The 20,551-nt window shown below is 44.8% G+C and overlaps 1 protein-coding gene across 4 annotated transcripts in view; it reads right to left on the bottom strand.

Moving 5' to 3' along the window:
• The window catches only part of Rnf157 (ring finger protein 157), a 78,051-nt gene extending 57,506 nt beyond the window's left edge, over positions 1-20,545 (bottom strand). For all 4 annotated transcript variants that reach the window (XM_008831346.3, XM_008831347.3, XM_029562670.1 and 1 more), the window contains exons 1-2: positions 20,403-20,545; positions 6,201-6,319 (exon numbers count right to left, since the gene is read on the bottom strand). In XM_008831346.3, the coding sequence (XP_008829568.1) occupies positions 6,201-6,319; positions 20,403-20,490 (207 nt within the window). In that variant the 5' untranslated portion in view covers positions 20,491-20,545. The remainder of the gene's footprint in view (positions 1-6,200; positions 6,320-20,402) is intronic.
• Between the last annotated feature and the right edge of the window lie 6 nt (positions 20,546-20,551).

Raw genomic sequence — 20,551 nt, 5'->3', positions numbered from 1 at the left:
GCAGCAGCAAGCATGAGGGAGAGGTGCCAATGGGCCCCCAGCAGAGCATGATATGGGCTGTTAGGACTGGGCTAAAATTCAACGGCTTTCCTGATAAAATAAGAATAATATGAAGCAAACTCCTGGCTACAAACAGCAGACAGAACCAAAGCATTGCTTGAGACAGACAATCCTAATTCACTAAGCCCTAAATAACTTGAAGTAGTTTATCTCAACAAAGTCCAACTCAATAAGGAGTAAAGCAGCAGCACCTGCTCTGCCAGTACTTTGCAGGGCAGGGATGGTCTTTACTGTACATACATCACTATGGCTTCCAGAGGCCGTCAGTGCTTTATACACAGCAGGAAAAAGACCTTCAGAAGCCAGGACATCACTTAATATAGCACTTAAGAAACTGGGTGCAGTGGCACACACCTATAACCCCAGTTCTTTGGAGGTAGATTCAGGAGGATCGTGGATTTGAGGCCAGCCTGTGCTCCAGAGCAAGACCCTGGCCCCCAAATGACAACAAAAATCCAGTATTTTAAACCATGGACATGCACTAAGGGTTAAGCTCAGTGGTAGATGACTTGCTTAGTATGCATGAGACTGTGAGTTTAAAACAGCACTTCATGCCGGGCCTGGTGGCGCACGCCTTTAATCCCAGTACCCAGGAGGCAGAGGCGGGCAGATCTCTGTGAGTTTAAGGCCAGCCTGGTCTGCATAGTGAGTTTCAGGAAAGCTGGGGCTACAGGAAGACCCTGTCTCAAAAAGACCAAAAAAAAAAAAGCACTTCAAAAATAAGTAACGAAAGTAAAAATACAGTGCATAGTCCACCTACCCACAATTAACAGCAGCTGAAGAAATAACCAGCTGGAAAGTTAGCCGTATAGCTGTCTCTGCTCCAAGTAGCTTTCCATCCAGCCGTGCTGAGGCACCTTCCAAGCACTACATTCTTCTAAAGTCAGAACAACCCCACTTCATGAGTACGTAATCTGAGACCCACCAAGGCCACAGAGTTTAATGGCAAGATAAAAATAAATCTTGGCCGGGCCTGGTGGCGCAGGCCTTTAATCCCAGCACTAGGGAGGCAGAGGCAGGTGGATCACTGTGAGTTCAAGGCCAGCCTGGTCTACATTGTGAGTTCCAGGACAGCTGGGGCTACAGGGAGACCCTGTCTCAAAAAGACCAAAAACAATAAAAATAAAAAAAATAAAATCTTGATGCTCTCTTCAGCTACCTTTCTGTACGTGTACACACACACACACACACACACAGGCTCACTTATACTTACCCTAAAGACTTGATAACAAATTTGCCTTGACTAATTATCCTAAATGGCAGATTCCTAGCATGCCAGTAAGCACTACAGAGAAGTGATAGCTCAGTCGAATGATGGGCTTTTCAGCTGCAGATTTGGAAATGGCAGGAAATATCTGTCAAATTCCACAAATCCCAGGAGCCAGGAGATCTGTGGCATTTATTTTAATATGGCAATTCATTCCAACATACTTCTTTGCCCATCCTTCTCTGGAAAGGAACAGCTTTTGCCCACTGCTGCTGGATGGCTTTAAAAGGCTGTCCTCTCTGCTCTGTAACCTGATGCACACTTGCTGACACCCAGCTCTGATATTTGAGAGTGGAAGCTAGTTCTTCAGAACTAAAGCTTCGTGTCAAGCCTCAGACTCAGGACGTTCCTTAACCAAACGTGAAGAGCAGCCATGGTAAAACACAGAGGTCAGCGCAGCAGATGGAATTACACACCACACACTGACTCTCTGAGGGATGCTCCAGAAGCTCCAGGGGAGCACACAACTCTTGGGTTCTACTTTTAGATCTCTACCCAAATCTACAGATTGCACTTGGTGATCTACATCCACACAAACAGGTTCACAGACAGGATGTGTGCAACGATCTGAAGCACACCTGACCTCATTACAGAAGCAGCAGAGTACTCAGCCTGTGCAGTGGACTGCTGGGGTCAAACCCTGACTGGATCCCCCACAGGCTTGATAATCTTAACTCTGCACCTCCTGCTCTTCACCTCTCAAATGAGGACCTCCCTCATTAGACTGAAGACAAAATAAGATAGCACGTATGCAGTGCTTAGAACAATCAGGCAAACTAGAAGTGTTCAGTACACGTGGGCCATTGTTATCAAACAATGTGGGGGAAGGAGATGCATTGCTACCTTTATCTTCAGTACCCTGTACACTTCTTTTTAAAAATAATTCATTGAGAATTTCATACAGGTATATTAGGTATTTTGACCAAATCCGTGCCCATGCCCTCCCCTCCAACTCCTCCCATATCTCCCCATCACTTTTTTCTGGTAACTTCATGTACTCTCTTTCTTCTTCTTTTTTTTTTTTTTTGTGGGGCTTCGGCTCCAGTGTCATTGGCTGGACTCAAGCCACCTTTGTTGTAGCTGTTGTCCTCCTCATTTTCAAAATCGCTGCAAAGCTCAGGGCCATTTCCATTCCCTTCCATCTCCTGCGAGAGGCCCAAGGACATTTTGACTTTTAGCCAAGAAACTGGCTACTTTTTTGGGGGGTCTTTTTACCCTAACTGCCTAGCCACTTCCTACCTCCTATTCTTATCATGCCATCCTCTGAAGAGGTTACCCAACTTGCAGATAGGGAGTCGGGACACAGACCGCTCTGGCTTCGTCCATGCTGAACAGGGATGCAGGGTGAGGCAATTGGAGTACCCTTTCAGTGGGCCTATCTAAAAGACCGCCAAATTGCATAACTCTTGTCTCTAGGGGGAAAGAAAATCCTTGACTGGTGAACAGGAGATGTGAAGGAGAAGTAAAGGCAAGAGTAGTTAGCATTACACGGTCTAGACAGGGAACTAGAAAAAAGTCAGAACATTGTAATTTTTTTCTTTTTTTTTTGAGACAGGGTTTCATACTGTAACTCAGGTTGGCCTCAAACTCACAGCTCCTGCCTTGGTCTCACAAGTGGTTACAGGAGTAAGCAGTGACAACTGACTTGTTTTTATTTTTGTTTTTGTTTTTCAGAGAGTCTCCCTGTAACTCTCTCCGACTGGCCTGGAACTCACTATGTAGACCAGGCTGGCCTTGAGCTCACAGACAGCCACCTGCCTCTGCCTCCCCAGTGCTGGCATTAAAGGCATGTGCCATCATGCCCTCCTTGTGGTCCAGACTGGCCTCAGACTTGACATCCTCCTACACTAACCTCTTCAGTGCTAGATCACAGGCACGTGCCACCACACCCAGCTTAGTGTGATTTTTTTCCTTGCTATGTTCAGCATTAAGCATACCGAACAACTGCTACAAAAAAACAACAAGAACACCAACGTCAATACTTCTTGGGAAAAAGCCTCAAACTTTAAGGTCCAACTGGCTACCTAATAATTCAGATGGAGTTTAGTCACTCACTGGCCTACACAGAGATGTAAACAAGATGACCCACCTTTGGAAAGTGTGCCAGCCATCATAAACCTTGAAAGGAAAGAAGCTTTTGCTTATCTTTAAAGCATCTTTATAGCAAGAAGAGGCCAATTAACCCAGATTAATCCCAACTCATTAGTAGTAGGGGACTTCAATACCCCACTATCTCCATTAGATAGGTCAACAGGCCAGAGACTTAACAGAGAGACATCTGAATTAAACAAAACCATATATCAAATGGACTTAACAGATATTTACCGAGTATTCCACCCAAACACCAAAGGACATACTTTCTACTCAGCAGCCCATGGAACCTTCTCCAAAATCGACCATATACTTGTTAAAAAAAAACAAAAAAAAAAAAAAACCAAAAAAATACTATTCTCAGATCTGAGGAGAAAAGAGAAACTAATGTAAATATTAAGGGCATTTTCTTTTTAAATTTTTATTTATTTTTATTTTATATGTATGAGTATTTTGCCTACATGTATGTACATGTACCTAAGCATACAATGTGTGTAGAGGCCAGAAAAAGGCATTGGATCCCCTGGAGTTAGGGATGGTTGTTAGCTGCCATGTGGGTGCTGGGAACTGAATACAGGTCCTCTGCAAAAGCAGCCAGTGCGTTAATCACTGAGCCGTCTTTCAGACCTTACAGCCATTTTCTAAGCTGACTCTTGGTGAAGAAATATTCTTATCTTGTTCTATCAGAAACAAAGTGCCCCTTCTCTAACTGCTAAGGCAGTAGCACAAAATCAAAGACTGGACATTTGATAAATATTAGTTGGCATAACCTGATTTATAGCAAAAGGGATTTGGTTTTTTTCTTTTTATATAGCACAGACTAGCCTAGAACTTACTATGTGGCCCAGGTAGACTTTGAACTCATGGAAATCCTCCTGTCTCAATTTTATAAGTACCAGGGTTAGAGGTGTGCATTACCACTTCTGACTGGGACTTTCACTTTGAAAACAGTACTACTGGATTGAATTAGAAGAGGGGCCACCTGAGATACAAAACACGAAAAAGCCACTACCACGATCAACAACAACCCTTTAAATTAAAGCCCAAGATGGTGGTCTACCACTACATCAATCTTCCTAAAACAAATAATTTCTCCAGGTCATTCACCTTGCCTAAAAACCTTAAATGTTCCTCATAGACTACAGGAAAGCTTGAAAACCCCTCAGGGTGATAGAGTCCCCACCTATCTCTCTCCCTTGCTTTACCACCAGGTCAAACTGGTTTCCTTACTTGTTCCAGGGAGGAACAAACAAGCTCATTTCAGCTCTGTGTCCACAGCGCCTGTCACAGTAGCACATGGTAGCCACTCAGCAAATGCTTGCAGAGTCAATAAAAACAGGAATACTTTTAGGCCTGTACTCTGCCTCACTCTAGGGAAGGCCCCTTCCTATCCATCTAGTCCCAGAGTCAATTCAACTCAAGTCCCTTGGCACAGCACCAAGGCAATCTGCTCACAGCATCTCTCAATTCCTGAAAAAGCTGCCACTCCAGACCTTCACTGCCATCTAGATTTTTTCCGTTGTTCTTTTCTATCTGCCCCGCTATCCTGGCAGTTTTGTGAAGAAGGCAGAATATTCTGCGGCAGCAAGAGGTAGTAGATTTTCAGCCAGGCAGCCCTAGTTACAGAATTCGGAAAAACTGCTGCGGAACACCTGGAATGGGGCCTCCACACAGTGCCTGCTTCCTGCATGTAGCTATTACCACTGTGCTCTCTCACTGAAGTAAGAGGGATAAGAAGTCCTGGGAGAGGTAGGTATGGTGGCATTCAGAAGCCAGAGGCAGGGAGGATTGTTGTTATGAGTTCTAAGCCAGCTGGGCTAATGAGTTCTGGGCCAGCCTGATCTACAGAGTGAAACAGTTTTAAAAAAAAAAAAAGTCCCCTGAGGGCTGGGTATACAGCTCAATGCTAGAGGGCCTACTTAGCATGCACAAGGCCCTGGGTTCAGTCTTCAGCACTAAAAAAGAAAAGTGCTCTGCTAGGTAGGTCTTCACATGGAGAATAGTGTCTGGACCTTCCTTAGCCCAAGAGGCCACTCAAGAACTACTTGGTAGCTATGATCACAAAGCCCTATACAGGGGACAGAGGATCCTCAACAAAAATTCAGAGGCAGGCACAGAAGCTTGTGCTTGTAGGTGCTGCTCAGGACCCTGAGGAGGACAGTAGAGGGTTTAAGGAATGAACAGTTAAGAAAGATATATTCTTTTGGGGTTTTTTTTTTTTTTTTTGACGGGATCTCACTACATAGCCTAAGCTGGCCTTAAAATCACGGAAATCCTCCTGCCTCAGCCTCTCAAGTGCTGGGATTACTGGTATGTAACTTAAATACTGGGAAACTTTTCAGTCATTCATTCACTCAACAAATACTTAACAGGCTTTGTGCTACATCTGGCACACAACAGTAAACACAGCACTTACTTTCTAAGGCAGAAGGCAGATAACAGAGAAGAGAAAAATTAAATAGGAACTGGGTTATGTGCTATAAAGGAGGAATAAAACCTGAGGGAGCACAAGCAAGGGGGCTGGCTGGGGCTGCTAAGAAGGGTCCATTAGGAGAACTCTGAATCCTCAGGAAAGCTCCAAGTGCGGAGACTTCACCTCCCTCCCACCAGACTGCAGCAACTTTTCTTGGGTTTCCTCCAGTCTTCCCACACCACACCGAGGCACCTGGCTCCCAGAGCCCCTTGCTGTGTCAGCAACTGCAAACTTGTTTTTCACAGGGCTGTTTGAACTGGCCACTTGAGCCCTGAGCCCCACAGGCCAGTAAAAAGATTATAGCCCTACCGCCACCGGCCTGTTCCCCAGGAAATTCAGATCGCTGTTCTCGCCAAACAGGTAACCTTCGGGATGCGTGGAGTCAAACTTCTCTCCTCCCATGATGAAGTGGCTGGCAAAATAGCTGCCTAGAGAGTGACAAACAGAAAGAATCAGACAAGCAAGGGCAGATCAGACTGAACTGAGTGAATAATATTGTGAGAAAAAGGTGTCAACCCTTTAAACAAATCATTAGATCAATTTCTTCTCCTGATTTCAGACAACTACACAAAATAAGCGTCCTCACCCTGATCTCTCTAAACTACCACCAGCCAAACAACAAGAAGGCCCACGATTCTCACTAATAAACCCATATGCATTTTGTTCCTGTTTGTGTGTGTGTGTGTGCATGTAGAGGTCAGAGGCTAATCTCAAAAGTCCTTCCTCGGGAGCCAGTCCCATGGCCAGAACTACAAGTGAACCACACCCAGCTTTTTGCGTTGGTTCTGGGAGTTGAATTAAGGTCCTCATTCTGACACAGTAAGCACTTCACTAACTGGCAACATTTCCCCAGCCCATTTATTTTGTTTTTTGAGACAGGGTCTTACTACTCACTACATGTATCCCACAAAGACCTGGAACTCATGATCTTCCTGCCTCAGCCGCTCCAGTGCTAGGATTACAGATAAATACTACCATGCTTGGCTTGGTTCTGATTTTTTTCCCTTAAAACTGAAGTAGTTATTCCACATACTCAGGAATCATAGTTACAGGTTTTGGCATATTTACACACACAAATCAGCTTTGCCTAGATTTCATAGGGTGCTTATACCTGAACAGTAAACTCTTAGCACCCGCCTGTTACTGCCTCTACATCTCCATAATCCTCTATGGTGAAGGCTCTTCACACTATCTTGCTGCAGAACAAGGAAGGCAGCCAGGTGTAATGGCCTGTACCTGTAATCCCAGTACTTAGGAGGCTGAGGCATGAGATCCCAAGTTCAAGGCCAGCCTAGGCAGTGAGACTTTCAAAAGCCAACAAAACAAAGATGCACAGGGAGACTGTCAGTTTCTTCTGGGGATATATTTTAGTTTTGATAGAGACACAAATTTCTCTTACTCAGTTTCATTTATTATTTGCTTTTGGTTTTGGGGGTTTTGTTTTTGTTTGTTTGTTTGTTTGTTTTGAGACGGGTCTCATGTATCATAGGCTGGCCTCAAACTTGCTTAAGTAGCTGAAGCTGTCCTTGAACTCCTGATTCTCTTGCTCCCATTTCCCATGTACTGGGATTGTAGGCATGCAACACCACAGCCGGCACTCTCAAAGTTCTGTAATCTGACTTTAAGGTAAACTAGTCAAAGAAAAGGATTCATACCATAGTAACCCTTTATCAGTGCTCTCATACCCTTACCACTCTCAAGTTAACACCAAAAACTTAGGAAGCCACAAAAGGCTTGTTGATGTGTAACATAGCTAAGATAGATCTAAACTCGGTCAGCTGTGGTTTTTGTTTAAGATTTAACAGCAAGCCGAAAAGCTGAGTTTCAGCACTTTGGGCTAAGGAGAAGCCACACCAACGAAAAGGGAGAAGACAACGGTAACAGAAAAAAGCGGAAGCAGCCACTCAATTTTTAAGCTTTAGTCTAGAAATACCTATTGAATTTAACAATGTGGATAAGATCAAAACTGCAAGAGATGCAATTCTTAAATTAACAACCAGGAAAACATGATCTGAGAACAACAGTGGCCCAAATCAAAGTCAGAAGCTCAAGAACCCCTTGAAGTTACCAACCCAAACCTAAAAACACAGCAGCTGGCTGCATGGACAGCATGCACTGGGTCCTAAGACGGCATAATTATCCATTATTTATGTCTCACACTTGCTGGCTCTATTTTTCCAAGTGCATAATTTATAGAGGGAAGGTGTCTGGTTGCCCTCAGTAGAAAGCAGCCCCTGAGGTAAACTGAGTCATTACTGTTGACAGTAAAATATTTTTTCTATATATCAGGGATTTATGTTTTTTATACATTAGGTGAAATAAGAAAAATTTTAGATGGGTGTGGTGGTGTGTGCCTGTAGCTATCTATATAGCCTGAGCTACATATCAAGACCCTGTCTCAAAAACCAAAGGCTGGGTTGTAGCTCAGTGGTAGAGAATTGTCTAACATCTCAAAGTCCCTAGGTTCTACACCCAGAGCTATAAAAGGAGGGAAAAGTGTTTTGTTTTTTTGTTTTTATTTCATTGATGGGTAGGTTGCCCAAAGAGGAACAGGGAATGGAAAGAAGCCAGCTTGGTATCCAGAACTGTCCAGCCTGAGTTTAGTGTGGGACCTGGAGACAGTCAGGTAGGGATATGGGGCAGGAAGTCCCAGGGGATTGGTTTACAGAGGACAGTGATCCAACTTAGAAGGAAAGGAGTACTAACCAGCTGAGACATAAAAGGTTAAGCAGGTGGCAGAGTTCTCTTGGAATTCCTCTTTTTGTCTTTTTTCTCTCTTTTTGAGACAGGCTGTCATGTAGTATAGGCTGACCTCAAACTCACTATGTAGCTGAACATGAACTACTTACTGATCCTCCAGCCTCTACCTCCCAAGTGCTGGGATGGATTACAGGCATGTGCCACCATGCCTGGCCAATTTTGCCAAATACTAAAAGAGCCTCCCGATGCTCCCCTCAAAAAATCAAGTTCTGATATATGAAATCTAAAATCCAGGTCACTAATACAGATTTTTTTTTTTTTGAGACAGGGTCTCCTTGTAGCCCCAGTTATCCTGGAACTCACTATGTAGACCAGGCTGGCCTCGAACTCACAAAGACCCCCCTGCCTCTGCCTCCCATATGCTGGGATTAAAGGCGTGAGCCCCCATGCCTGGCCCACTAAAACCGATTTTTTTTTTTTTTTTTTGGTGTTTTTGAGACAGGGTCTCCTTGTAGCCCCAGTTATCCTGGAACTCACTATGTAGACCAGGCTGGCCTTGAACTCCCAGAGATCCGCCTGCCTCTGCCTCCTGAGTGCTGGGATTAAAGGCACGCACCACCACGCCTGGAACTAATACAGATTTTTAAAAGATTTTGGGACTGGAGAACTGGCTCAGCAGTTAAGAGCACTGGGTGCTCTTGCAGAGGACCCAATTCGATTCCCAGCACCCACATGGCAACAAACAACTGCCTGTTGGGGACCCCTGCTGTCTAAGGTAGCAGTCTCTGTCCCTTCGTAAACATTCACTCGCGACGATCCTGCTTTCGCCGTCCTTGCACCTCCCCTCGTGATCCGGCGGATCGCGTACCTAGAGGGAGTACCCGGTAGCTTGGAACGGAACTCGCCTGGAAGCGCAGCGACCGCTGAGTCGCCAGCATCCGGTAGCCGCGGAGAGCCAGGGACCCGAGCAGCGGGACCCGCCCATAACTGCCCATAACTCCAGTTCCAAGGGATTCTTCTGAACTCTGCAGGCATTGCAAAACATGGGTGCACTTACATACATACAGATAATACACTCATACACACACACACACACACACACAATTTTTTTTTTTTTCAAAAAGATTTTCAAGCCAGGTATGGTGGCACACGCCTTTAATCAGAGCACTCCAGAAGCAGAGGCAGGTAGATCTCTGTGAGTTCAAGGCCAGCCTGGTCTACATAGTGAGTTCCAGGCCAACTGGAGCTACAGGGAGAGCCAAACCCACCCAACCCAGAATTGGATTTTAAAGTATCAATAAAAATTTGTGGTGCGTTATCTTTACAAATGTCCCCACCTCTCCTCTGACAAGGCCCGGGAACTGTGCCTGCCTAAGCAGCAGTGAGAGCTTCTAGCACCCAGACCTTCTCTAACTGGCATTTTCCACAAGCAGGACCCAAGGCCCAGTGGCCACATGCCTGGTCTAAGGCAGGAAATGCATAAGCTGGGCCAGAGACATCTTGTCTATAGCAGACAGTGAGGAGTTTTCAAAGCCTGCTGGTGTCATGTCCTAAAGACTGAAAAAGGGCTGGGGATGCAGCTCAGCTCAGAGATACAGCACATGACCAGCATGAATACCCTGGTTCAATCCCCGGCACCGCCACAAAAATAAAAATAAAATAAAATAAAATAAAGAAAATAAAAAAATAAAATAAAATAAAATAAAATAAAATCCCATGAATATTTTGGCAGCCAGGCTCAGGAGGATGAGGCAGAAAGGGACAGTCTGAAAAAAAACATACTTGTGGAGATTCCCACCAAAGACAGAATTAAATGTGATCTGTAAGATATATATCGCCTCTCTGTTGAGGACACTGTGGACAGGAGGAGCCCAGTGACTGAAGCCACATGGCTAAGAAACAGCAGAAGCAGAGAGAGGCAAGGTCCAAGCCTAAATCCCTGTCCTAAGCTCAACTCCATCTGACCATCTGAGAGAGACAAGTAACAGTGTGGGAGGATGAACTTCCCCACACTCTGCATAAATACATATACATAGTCTTACGGTATGTGTTCTTCCATACGTATATATACATGGAAAAGAGGCTGAGTGTTTGGGGTCATATGACAGGAACACATCTGGCTTTTCCTTTTCCTGTACTGTACTAGTAGAAAGAGGGACAAGGCCTCAGATAATAAAATAATCACTCTGATAAAGCCCAAGGTATTTTTCCTTTCTGAAGCAAACAAGCACTCTAATCTCAAAAACATTTTGTTTTCTGTATCAACTTGAAATCCTTTGTTTTATTATCTAGTAGAATAACCAGTAAAAGTTCAATATACACCCTCCCTGTCCAGAATCAAATATGAAACAAAACAAAACAAGACTGCATGGCCCTTTATATGTTTTTATACAAAAGCACAAGACCTCTGGCCCTAGGTAAAAAATTTACACCATGAGCAGAGCGTGGTGGCACACGCCTCTAATCCCGGACCTCCAGAGGCAGAAGCAGGTAGATCTCTGTGAGTTCCAGACCAGCCTAGTCTACATAGCGAGTTTCAGGGCAGCTGGGGCTACAGTGAGACCCTGTCTCAAAAAGACACACAAAAAGAGTTTACACCAAGAAATGTTTACAACACGTACATGATTACCGTATAGGGTACCCCAAACAAAGCCCCAAATGTCTAAGCCTCTAAGTAACAGTAATTTATTTACTTATTATTATGGCAAAATTCCAAATCAAAACTTTTCAAGTCAGGAAAATTTTATATTTTATAAAAGACACAAAGTTTAGATTTTAGCCATTTCATATTGATAGGAAATTTTGTGAGACCTCTTTTTCTATTTTTCCTTATTAAAGTCATAGTAAAATAAACAAATATCCTGCTGTAAGTAGAAAATATTAAACTCAAACTATTTACTTTTGGAGTAATGGAGTTATATACTTGATTATTGGAGTAAATGAAACTATATTTAAGGGTGGAGAGATGGCTCAGTGGTTAAGAGCTCTGGCTGCTCTTTATTGCTGAGCCATCTTTCCAGCCCCCAGGAAATAAAATTTTTAAAAAATAATTTTTTAGCCAGGTATGATGGTACATACCTTTAATCCCAACACTCAGGAGGCGATCAGGAGGATCTCTGTGAATTTGAGATTAGCCTGGTCTCCATAGTGAGTTGCAGGCCAGCCAGGGCTATATAATGACACCCTGTCAAAAAACAAAAACAAACAAAAATCCTATTGATGCTGGGCATGGTGGCTCACACCTGTAGTCCCAGCACTTGGGAGGCAGGAGGATATCTGTGAGTTCAAGGCCATCCTGGACTACATAGTGAGTTCCAGGCCAGCTGGGGCTATAGGGAGACCCTGTCTCAAAAAAAAAAAAGCAAAAAAAACCTCCTTATTTCTGGGTTTACTGACACATGCCTATAATCCTAGTGTTCAGGAGAGGCAAGAGGACTGAGAGTTTAAAGCCAATCTGTACTACACAGTGAGACGCTGTCTCAAAAAGCAAATCAAGGGGCCTGCCTTAGAAAGATGGCTCAGAAGTGAAGGACACTTGTTACTCTTCCAGAGGACTGGAGTTTGGTTCTCATACCCACATGGCAGCTCACAATCATCTATAACTCCAGCTCCAGGGGATCCAATGCCCTCTCCTGGCCTATGAGAGCAACATACATACAATGCAGGCCAAACACCCATACACATAAAATAAAATAAATCTTTAAATGGGAGAGCTCTGGGATGCCACATAAAGACCTAACCTTTGGATTATAGGCATAGAAGAAGACCATAGTGAAGGCATAAAGAATATTTTAAAGAAAAATCATAGAAGAAAATTTCCCAAACCTAGAGGAAGAGATGCTCATCCAGGTACAAAAGGCATAAAATACAAAACAGACAGGAAAAGAAACTCCCCATAACATATTATAGTTAAAACATTAAAAACACAAAATAAAGGGTATGAAAAGCTGCATGAGAAAAAGTTCAAGTCATTTATAAAGACAGGCCTATCAGAGTAACTCCTGATTACTCAACAGAAACTTTTAAAGCCAGAAGGGCCTAGAAAGATGCATTCCAAGTTCTTAAAGACAACAATTGTTAACTAAAAATACTATACCCAGCAAAACTATTAAAATTGAAGGAGAGGGGCTGGAGAGATGGCTCAGTGGTTAAGAGCACTGGTTGCTCTTGCAGAGGACCTGGGTTCGATTCCCAGCACACACATGGGGGCTAACAACCACCCGTAACTCCAGTTCCAGGGGATCTGACACCTTCTTCTGACCTCCACAGGCATTGCATGACATGGTTGCACTTACACACATGCAAGCAATACCCTCATACACATAAAATAAAAATAAAATAAAAAATATAAACATTTTCCCATGATCAAAACTGATCCTTTATGGCCACTGAGCCAGCTCTTCACGACACTGAAATGTCCTCTTCAGTCTGAGAACAAGGATAAACACACCCAAGATGTCATGGGGAATAAATAAACTTTCTGGAATAATCAAAAGAGGTCTTAAGAAAACACTACAAGGAGCTGGAGAGGTGGCTCAGCAGTTAAGAATACTGTTCTTGCAGGAGACCTGGGTTCGAATCCCAGCACCCACATGGCAGCTAATAATTTTCCCCTGAACTCCAGTTCCAGGGGATCTAGATGCCTCTTCTGACCTCTGAGGGTGTTGCATGACATAGGTACACTTACTTACATGCAGGCATAACACTCATAAAATAAAAATAATAAATAAAAAAACACTACAAAATCAACAAAATGACAAGAATTAATACACATTGTTCAAGTATTTTTTTGTCTTTTTTTGAGACAGGGTCTCCTTGTAGCCCCAGCTGTCCTGGAACTCACTATGTAGACCAGGCTGGCCTCGAACTCACAAAGATCCACCTGCCTCTGCCTCCCAAGTGCTGGGATTAAAGGCATGCGCCACCACACCCGGCTAATTATCTTTTATGTTTAAGTGCCTGCCTCACTACTGCCTGCGTGTGTGTAAGTGCACTCCTGTCATGTAGTAACCGGACGAGTACAGAAGGCCGTGTCAGATCCTCTAGAACTGGAAGTTACAGATAGTTGTTAGCCACCAAGTGGGTGCTGGGGTTCAAACCGCTGAACCATCTCTCCAGGCCCCTTAATGGGTTTTTTTGTTTGTTTTTGTTCTGTTTTGTTTGACATAGGGCCTCCCTGCAGGCCTAGCTAGCCTGGAACTCACTATATTTAGACAGCCTGAACTTGAACTCACAGAGATCGACCTGCCTCTGCCTCCAAGTGCTGGATTAAAGGCATGTGCCACTAAACTTAGATTATGGGTGCATGCCATCACGCACAGCATTGGTATTATATCTTACAAACTTTCTGCTTAATCCAAATCTGATAGTTTCTCTATGGCCTCTAGGGATTTTATAGTTTTAACTTTTTCATTTAAGTCTATACTCATTTTTCAAATAGCTTTTTTTTTTGGTCTTTTTGAGACAGGGTCTCCCTGTAGCCCCAGCTGTCCTGGAACTCACTATGTAGACCAGGCTGGCCTTGAACTCACAGGGATCCACCTGCCTCTGCCTCTGCCTCCCGAGTGCTGGGATTAGAGGCGTGCGCCACCAGGCCCGGCTCAAACAGCTTTTTATACACTATAAAAGTCCCCTTTTTAAAGTGTGTAATCTAGGGCCAGCAAGATATCTCAGTGGGTAACAGTGCCTGCCACCAAGCCTGACGACCTTAGTTCCATCTTCAGGTCCTATGGGGTGGAAAGGAAGCACTGACTCTGGCAAACTGTCCTCTGACCTCTACATGAGTACTACAACAATACATAATAGTAATTTAATACATACAATACATAATAGTAATTTAAATTTTTTTTAATTGGCCAGGCGTGATAGAACATGCCTTTAATCTCAGCACTAAAGATGCAGAGGCAGGGGAGCTCTGTTAGCTTAAGGCCAGCAATCTCTGTGAGTCCAAGGCCAGCCTGGTCTACATAGTAAGTTCCAGGCTAGCCAGGGTTGCACAGTGAGACCCTGTCTCAAAAAATAAACAAACAAACACATACATCACTCGATTATATAAGTTGTATATATAATAAATTAAAAGAGTAGCCTGCAGTAAGTTACATATTCAACTATTCACCCTTATCTAACTTTTGGATGGCTTTGTTACTCCAAAGAAACCTATTAGCAGTCACTTGCTCCCACCTCTCTTCAGCCCCTGCCTAATCAACTTTCTGTCTCTGGATCGCTTTCTTTTGACATTTCACATAAATGAAATTACAGAACGTGTGTCATTTCAAATCTGGCATCTTCCTCTTGGCATGATGTTTTCAAGGGTCACATGCTGAAGCAGAGAATATCCTATTGTGCATGCTCACCACACCTCACTCCTCAGTCGTTCCATTCATCTGGATGCACGCCCTTTCTTTCTTTTGTTCCTGTGTGCACACCTGGAGGTGCGGAGTCACAGAAACTAACCACTTGAGAAACTCTAAATACTTTAAAACTATTTTCTTTTTTTGTTTTTGATGCTGGGTCTCACATTAGCACAGGCTAGACCTGGAACTCCTTCTGTAGCCCAGGCTGCCCTTGAACTCACAGTGGTCCTCAGTGCTGATGACAGGAGTGAGGCAAGGAACCCAGTTTAAAATTGTTTGCTAACATGGATGCACGGCTTTACATTTCCATCGGCAGGGTATGAAGCTTTGCTTCTCCATACCCTTACCAATACTTGTCACTATTATTTTATTCTTCAGTTAATGGCCATTCTACTGGACCTGCTGTGGTATCTAACTGTAACTTTCTTTTGGGAGGGGCAGGACCTAATTCTGTAACCCAGGCTGGTCTAAAAAGTCTCCGAATCTTCCTGCCTCAGTCTCCTGAAGAGTGGGATTACAGCCATGTCACCACACCCAATTCTAACCAATTTTGATTGAGGGTGAATAATGTGTGCTTTTTTTTCATGTGCATACTGCCCTACTGTCCACTGTACATAGTTTTTTGTTTTTTGTTTCTTTTTTGAGACAGGGTCTCCCAGTTGGTAGCCCCAACTGGCTTGGAATTTGCTATATAGACCAGGCTGGCCTCACAGAGATCTGCCTGCCTCTGCCTCCTGAGTGCTGGGATTACAGGTGTGCACCACCACGCCTGGCCTTTGTAGGTAGTTTTTTGAGAAATGTCCATTGAGTACTTTGCCTTTTTCTTTCTTTCGTTTTCTTTTCCGAGACAGTCTCACTACGTAGTTGAATGATCGTCAACTACTGTTGTGATCCTCTTGCCTGAGCCTCCAAGTGCTGGGAATAAAGATGTACATCACCATGCCTGGCCTTTGCCCATTTTAAAGCTTTTTTTTTTTTTTTTTCAAATTACATCTATGAGCCAAGCTTGGTGGCACATGCCTTTCTCTGAGTTCCAGGCATAGCTATACCCTGTCAAAACAAACAAAGTCAACCGATGATAAATGTGTTTGTTTCTGCTTCACAATTATGTGTCATTGATCTAAAATATGTCTTCTGTTATACCAATACCATATTGTCTTTTTTTAAACTTTTTTTTTCGGTCTTTTTGAGACAGGGTCTCCCTGTAGTCCCAAATGGCCTGGAACTCATTATGTAGACCAGGCTGGCCTCTAACTCTCAGAGATCTGCCTGCCTCTGCCTCCTGAGTGCTGGGACTAAGGGCGTGCACCACCATGCCCGGCCCATATTATCTTTTCAAAATTTAATTTTTTATAGTGCTAGGACTTGAACCCAGGACCTTGTGTATGCTAGGCAAGTACTCTACCACTGAACTATATCCCCAGTCTACATATTATCTTGATTTCTGTGGTTCTATGGTTATTTTTTAATGTTAATGAGCTAGTCATCACGGCTCATACTTGTGATCTCAGCACTTGGGAGGTGAAGGCAAGAAAATCAGGAATTCAAGGTAATTCTCAGCTATATCCCAGGCCAGCTTGGGTTCTGTGAGATTGTCTTTTTCTTTTTTTTTTTTTTTTTAAAAAAAAAAAAAAGGTCTGGGGCTATAAGTCAGTTGGTAGGGTGCTTACCTCCCATTCATAGAGCCCTGGACTTGATCCCATGCCTATAGTCCCAGTACTTGGGAGAGGCAAGCAGGAGGGTAAGAAGTTAAAAGTCTTCCTTGGCTACACATTAAGTTCAAAGCCAGCCTAAAAGACACTGGAGACCCTATCAACACTGATTTCATATATGAAGTAAAGTTCACATTAACAGCACAGAGCCTACTTAATTACGAGATAGTCTGCATTTTTATTTCTGCCTACACATCTCTTACCTGTGACACTAAATGATTAGCAGTGAAATTTTGGAAGGAATGGAATTTTGAAATAATTTCTGTTGTTGCTGTTTGAGACATGGTCTCCCTGTAGCTCCGGCTGGCCTGGAGCTTGCTATGTAGACCAGGCTGGCCTCCATCTCAAAGTGATTCACCTACCTCTGCCTCCTGAGTTCTGGGATTAAAGGGATGAGCTACCACGCCCTGCTGAAATAATGCTTTTTTTTGTCGTTGTGGTTGTTGTTTTATTTTTTGTTTTTTTCTGAGACAGGGTCTCCCTGTAGCCCCAGCTGACCTGGAACTCAGTATGTGTACCAGGCTGGTCTGGAACTCAGAGTCCCCTGCCTCTGCCTCCCAAGTGCTGGGACTAAAGGTGTGCACCACCATGCTGGCTAATAATGATTTTTAAAAATAAAAACTGAAGCTGGACATGGTGGCACACGCCTTTAATCCCAGCACTTGGGAGGCAGAGGCAGGTAGATCTCTGTGAGTTCAAGGCCAGTCTGGTCTACATAGTGAGTTCCAGGCCAGCTGGGGCTACAGGGAGACCCTGTCTCAAAAAGACCAAAAAAATCTGAGTCATTTTGTTTTGGGTTCAAGCACTCTTACAACAACTAAAAATTCAAACTTAGCACCTACTTGGCAAGAACAAGTAAAGCAGAGCCAAGCACAGAATGCACCTGTGATCCCATTACCTTACTCTACAGCCTGAGGCAGCAAGATTAAGAGTTCTGAGCAATTTAGGAAGACCCTGCCTCTAGGGCGAGCATGGTGGTGCCATGTGGGTGGCTAAGAACCATCCTTAATTCCAGTTCCAGGGGAATCAATGCCCTCTTCTGACCTCCAAGGTCAGAAGCCAAGGGGCTGGAGAGATGGCCCAGTGGTTAAGATGGCCCTGTGGTTAAGATGGCCCAGTGGTTAAGATGGCCCTGTGGTTAAGATGGCCCTGTGGTTAAGGACATGTACGCTCTTGTAGAGGATCTCAATTCCCAGCACCTACTTTGGGCAGCTTACAACCACCTGTAACTCCAGCTCCAAGGGATCCAATGCCTCTGGCCTCTGCGGGCACCTGCACTCATGTACACATATCCCCATACAGACACATAATTAAAAATAAAATAAACCTTTTCTTTTAGCCAGGTGTGGTGGCGCTTGCCTCTAGTCCCAGAACTCGGGAGGCAGAGACAGGAGGATCTCTGTGAGGTGAAGGCCAGCCTGGTCTACATAGTGAGTTCCAGGACAGCTGGGCTACTGGGAGATCCTGTCTCAAAAAAGACAAAAATAAAATAAAATAAAATAAAATAAAATAAAATAAAAAATAAAATAAATCTTTTTAAAAAGTTTAAAGTCAGTCTAGGCTATGTAGCAAGAACTTGTCTCAAAAAAAGGGGGGGGGGGATTAAGGCCAGCCTGGAATACATAAATTCTGTTTCAAAAAACAAATAAAAACATTTTACCATGCTTGGCTAGGGATGTAGTTCAGTTGGTGAGTGTTTGCCTAGCATGAAGGAAACCCTGAGTTGGGCAGGAGGATCAGAAGTTCAAGGTCATTCTTGGCTACATAGTCAACTTGAGGCCAGCCTGTGCTACATTAAGACCCTATTTCAAAATAACAACAAAAAAGAGATAAAAATAAGTTATAACTAGGTAAAAATCTTCAAAGACTGGTAGAGTAAGGAGAATTATTTAGACTAAGTAGTAGCGTGCTAAAGATTTTAGAGCCAGATGTGGTTTATACCCGTAATCCCAGGATTTGGAAGGCTGAGGCAAGAGGATTACCTCAAGTTTAAGGATAACCTGGGCTCCATAGTGGCAGGACAGGCCGAACTAAGTGTGAGACCCTGTCTCAAGATGAATTCCCTTCCCTCCCCCCCTCAGAAAGGTTTTAGTTTGGCTCACTTTTCCTTTATTGTTCATGATTTGCAGTTCTCCTAATATCCCTTGGGGAACAGCCTTTCAGAGATTTACCTTTGTTAGTTCCCGAAAGTACAGGAAGGGTAAATATTCATCAAAGGCAGCAAATTCTACTGCAAACTCGAAGCTCAGCAAAATATGTTCCATATTTTGATCAATAAAAGCCAAATGTTTTAAGAGTTGGGCATGGTGGTATGCACCTGTAATCCCACCACTTGGGAGGCAGGTGGATCTCTGCTAGATGGAGGCCAGGTATGGTGGTTCTCACCTGTAATCCCAGCACTGGAGAAGCTAAGTATGCCTTCTTTTTGTTGTTGTAGTTTCTTTGAGACAGTCTGACTACACATCCCAGGCTGACCTCAAACTTAGGATCCTCATGCCTCAGCCTCCAGGTGCTGAGATCATAGGTGTGGGACACCAGCTGCATGCCATCTTTAGCATAATGCTAAGAAGGCGTGCACTGTGTTTTTATTAGACAAAAGTAACCATACAGTCATAATTAGCAAGATCTTTATGGCAACACTAACAATGGTGGCTTTATCTTAGACCTTTCTAAAGCAGATTTTACTAATTTTTTGCAAGGGCTCACAACAGCAGTGAGAATTAGAGCTCTCCCTGACGCTCTGCAGGGCGGCAAGTTCATTGTCTGGTCCCAGCTTCCACCTGGCAGAATCTGGACGTACTGCTGAGAAACAGTACTCGCCTCATTAGCATGTCTTTATTCTACTAAAAGGAGAACGGGAACTGCTCCAATTGTGATGCCTCACTCTGCCATCATCCAAATCCCCATCAGGTCCTTATGCCGGAGAGAAGGTGGAAGACATGAGTCCAGGGCTGTTAAGAACAGCACATTAAAAAAAAAAAAAATTAAATAAAAAAAAGTGCAGACAGCTGGGTCATGCGCCAGCCAGCTCAGACTGGCCTCCCTCAACTGGACTACCCCGTCATCCTCTCCCCTCTGCTGTCAAAACTCCCCTGCAATGCGAATGCAGATGTCACAAGCGGGGTCTGCAGGCATTTAGCCTTTTCAGTCAAGAGATGCTCCTGAAAACACAGCTGCCTCATCCCCAGCCAAACGGACAAAGGGGCCATCCAAGTGCCTCTGACGGTCAGATTCCCAAATATTGCTATTTTCCTTCTGACAGCCTCCGGAAAAGCGAAGGACTGCAAATGCAAGTTCGTTCCCCCTCCCCCTTCCTCGCCCCCTCCCCCGCAGCAGACCCCACCCCCCGACCCCGAGGCCTGGACCAGGCCTGGACCACACCTGGCACAGGTGCCTGCTAGGGATGCCACGAAGGCCTCCCTGCGCCCGCACGCCCCGCCGAGCACCAGGCTGCGCCCCACGCCTTCCGACCCCGCTGCCGCATCCCTGTCGCAGGGCAGATTACCCCGGAGGCCGCTCCGGTGCTCCGCGGAAGATGACCTCGGTGACCCCGCAGGCACCTGACGCAGCCCCGCTGCGCCGCGTTGTCCCGGTACCCGACCTCGAGGACCCCCGGGCTTCCCGCAGACCTCCCCGGCTCCAAGGCCGACGCGGGCGGCCCGGGACCCCCGGGTCGCCCGCCCGCCCCAAACATCCGACGCGAGGCCTCCCCTCCGCCCGGCCCGCGGCGCGCGCCCGGCCCTCACCAGACTTGGGCGGGTAGCGGTACACCGAATTGGACGGGATGTCCACCTCCTCCACGCCCGCGTGTTGCCGGCTCGTCAGGGCACCCATGGCCGCGGCGCCGCCCGGCTCCGAAGCCCGCGCCGCCCTCGGCGGCCTCAGCACGCTGGCC

Source organism: Nannospalax galili, unplaced genomic scaffold (genome assembly GCF_000622305.1).
Source record: "Nannospalax galili isolate Female #2095 unplaced genomic scaffold, S.galili_v1.0 scaffold634, whole genome shotgun sequence".
Taxonomy (NCBI): domain Eukaryota; kingdom Metazoa; phylum Chordata; class Mammalia; order Rodentia; family Spalacidae; genus Nannospalax; species Nannospalax galili.
The sequence above is the reverse complement of the archived record's forward strand: the minus strand, read 5'-3'. Positions and strand labels throughout refer to the sequence as shown.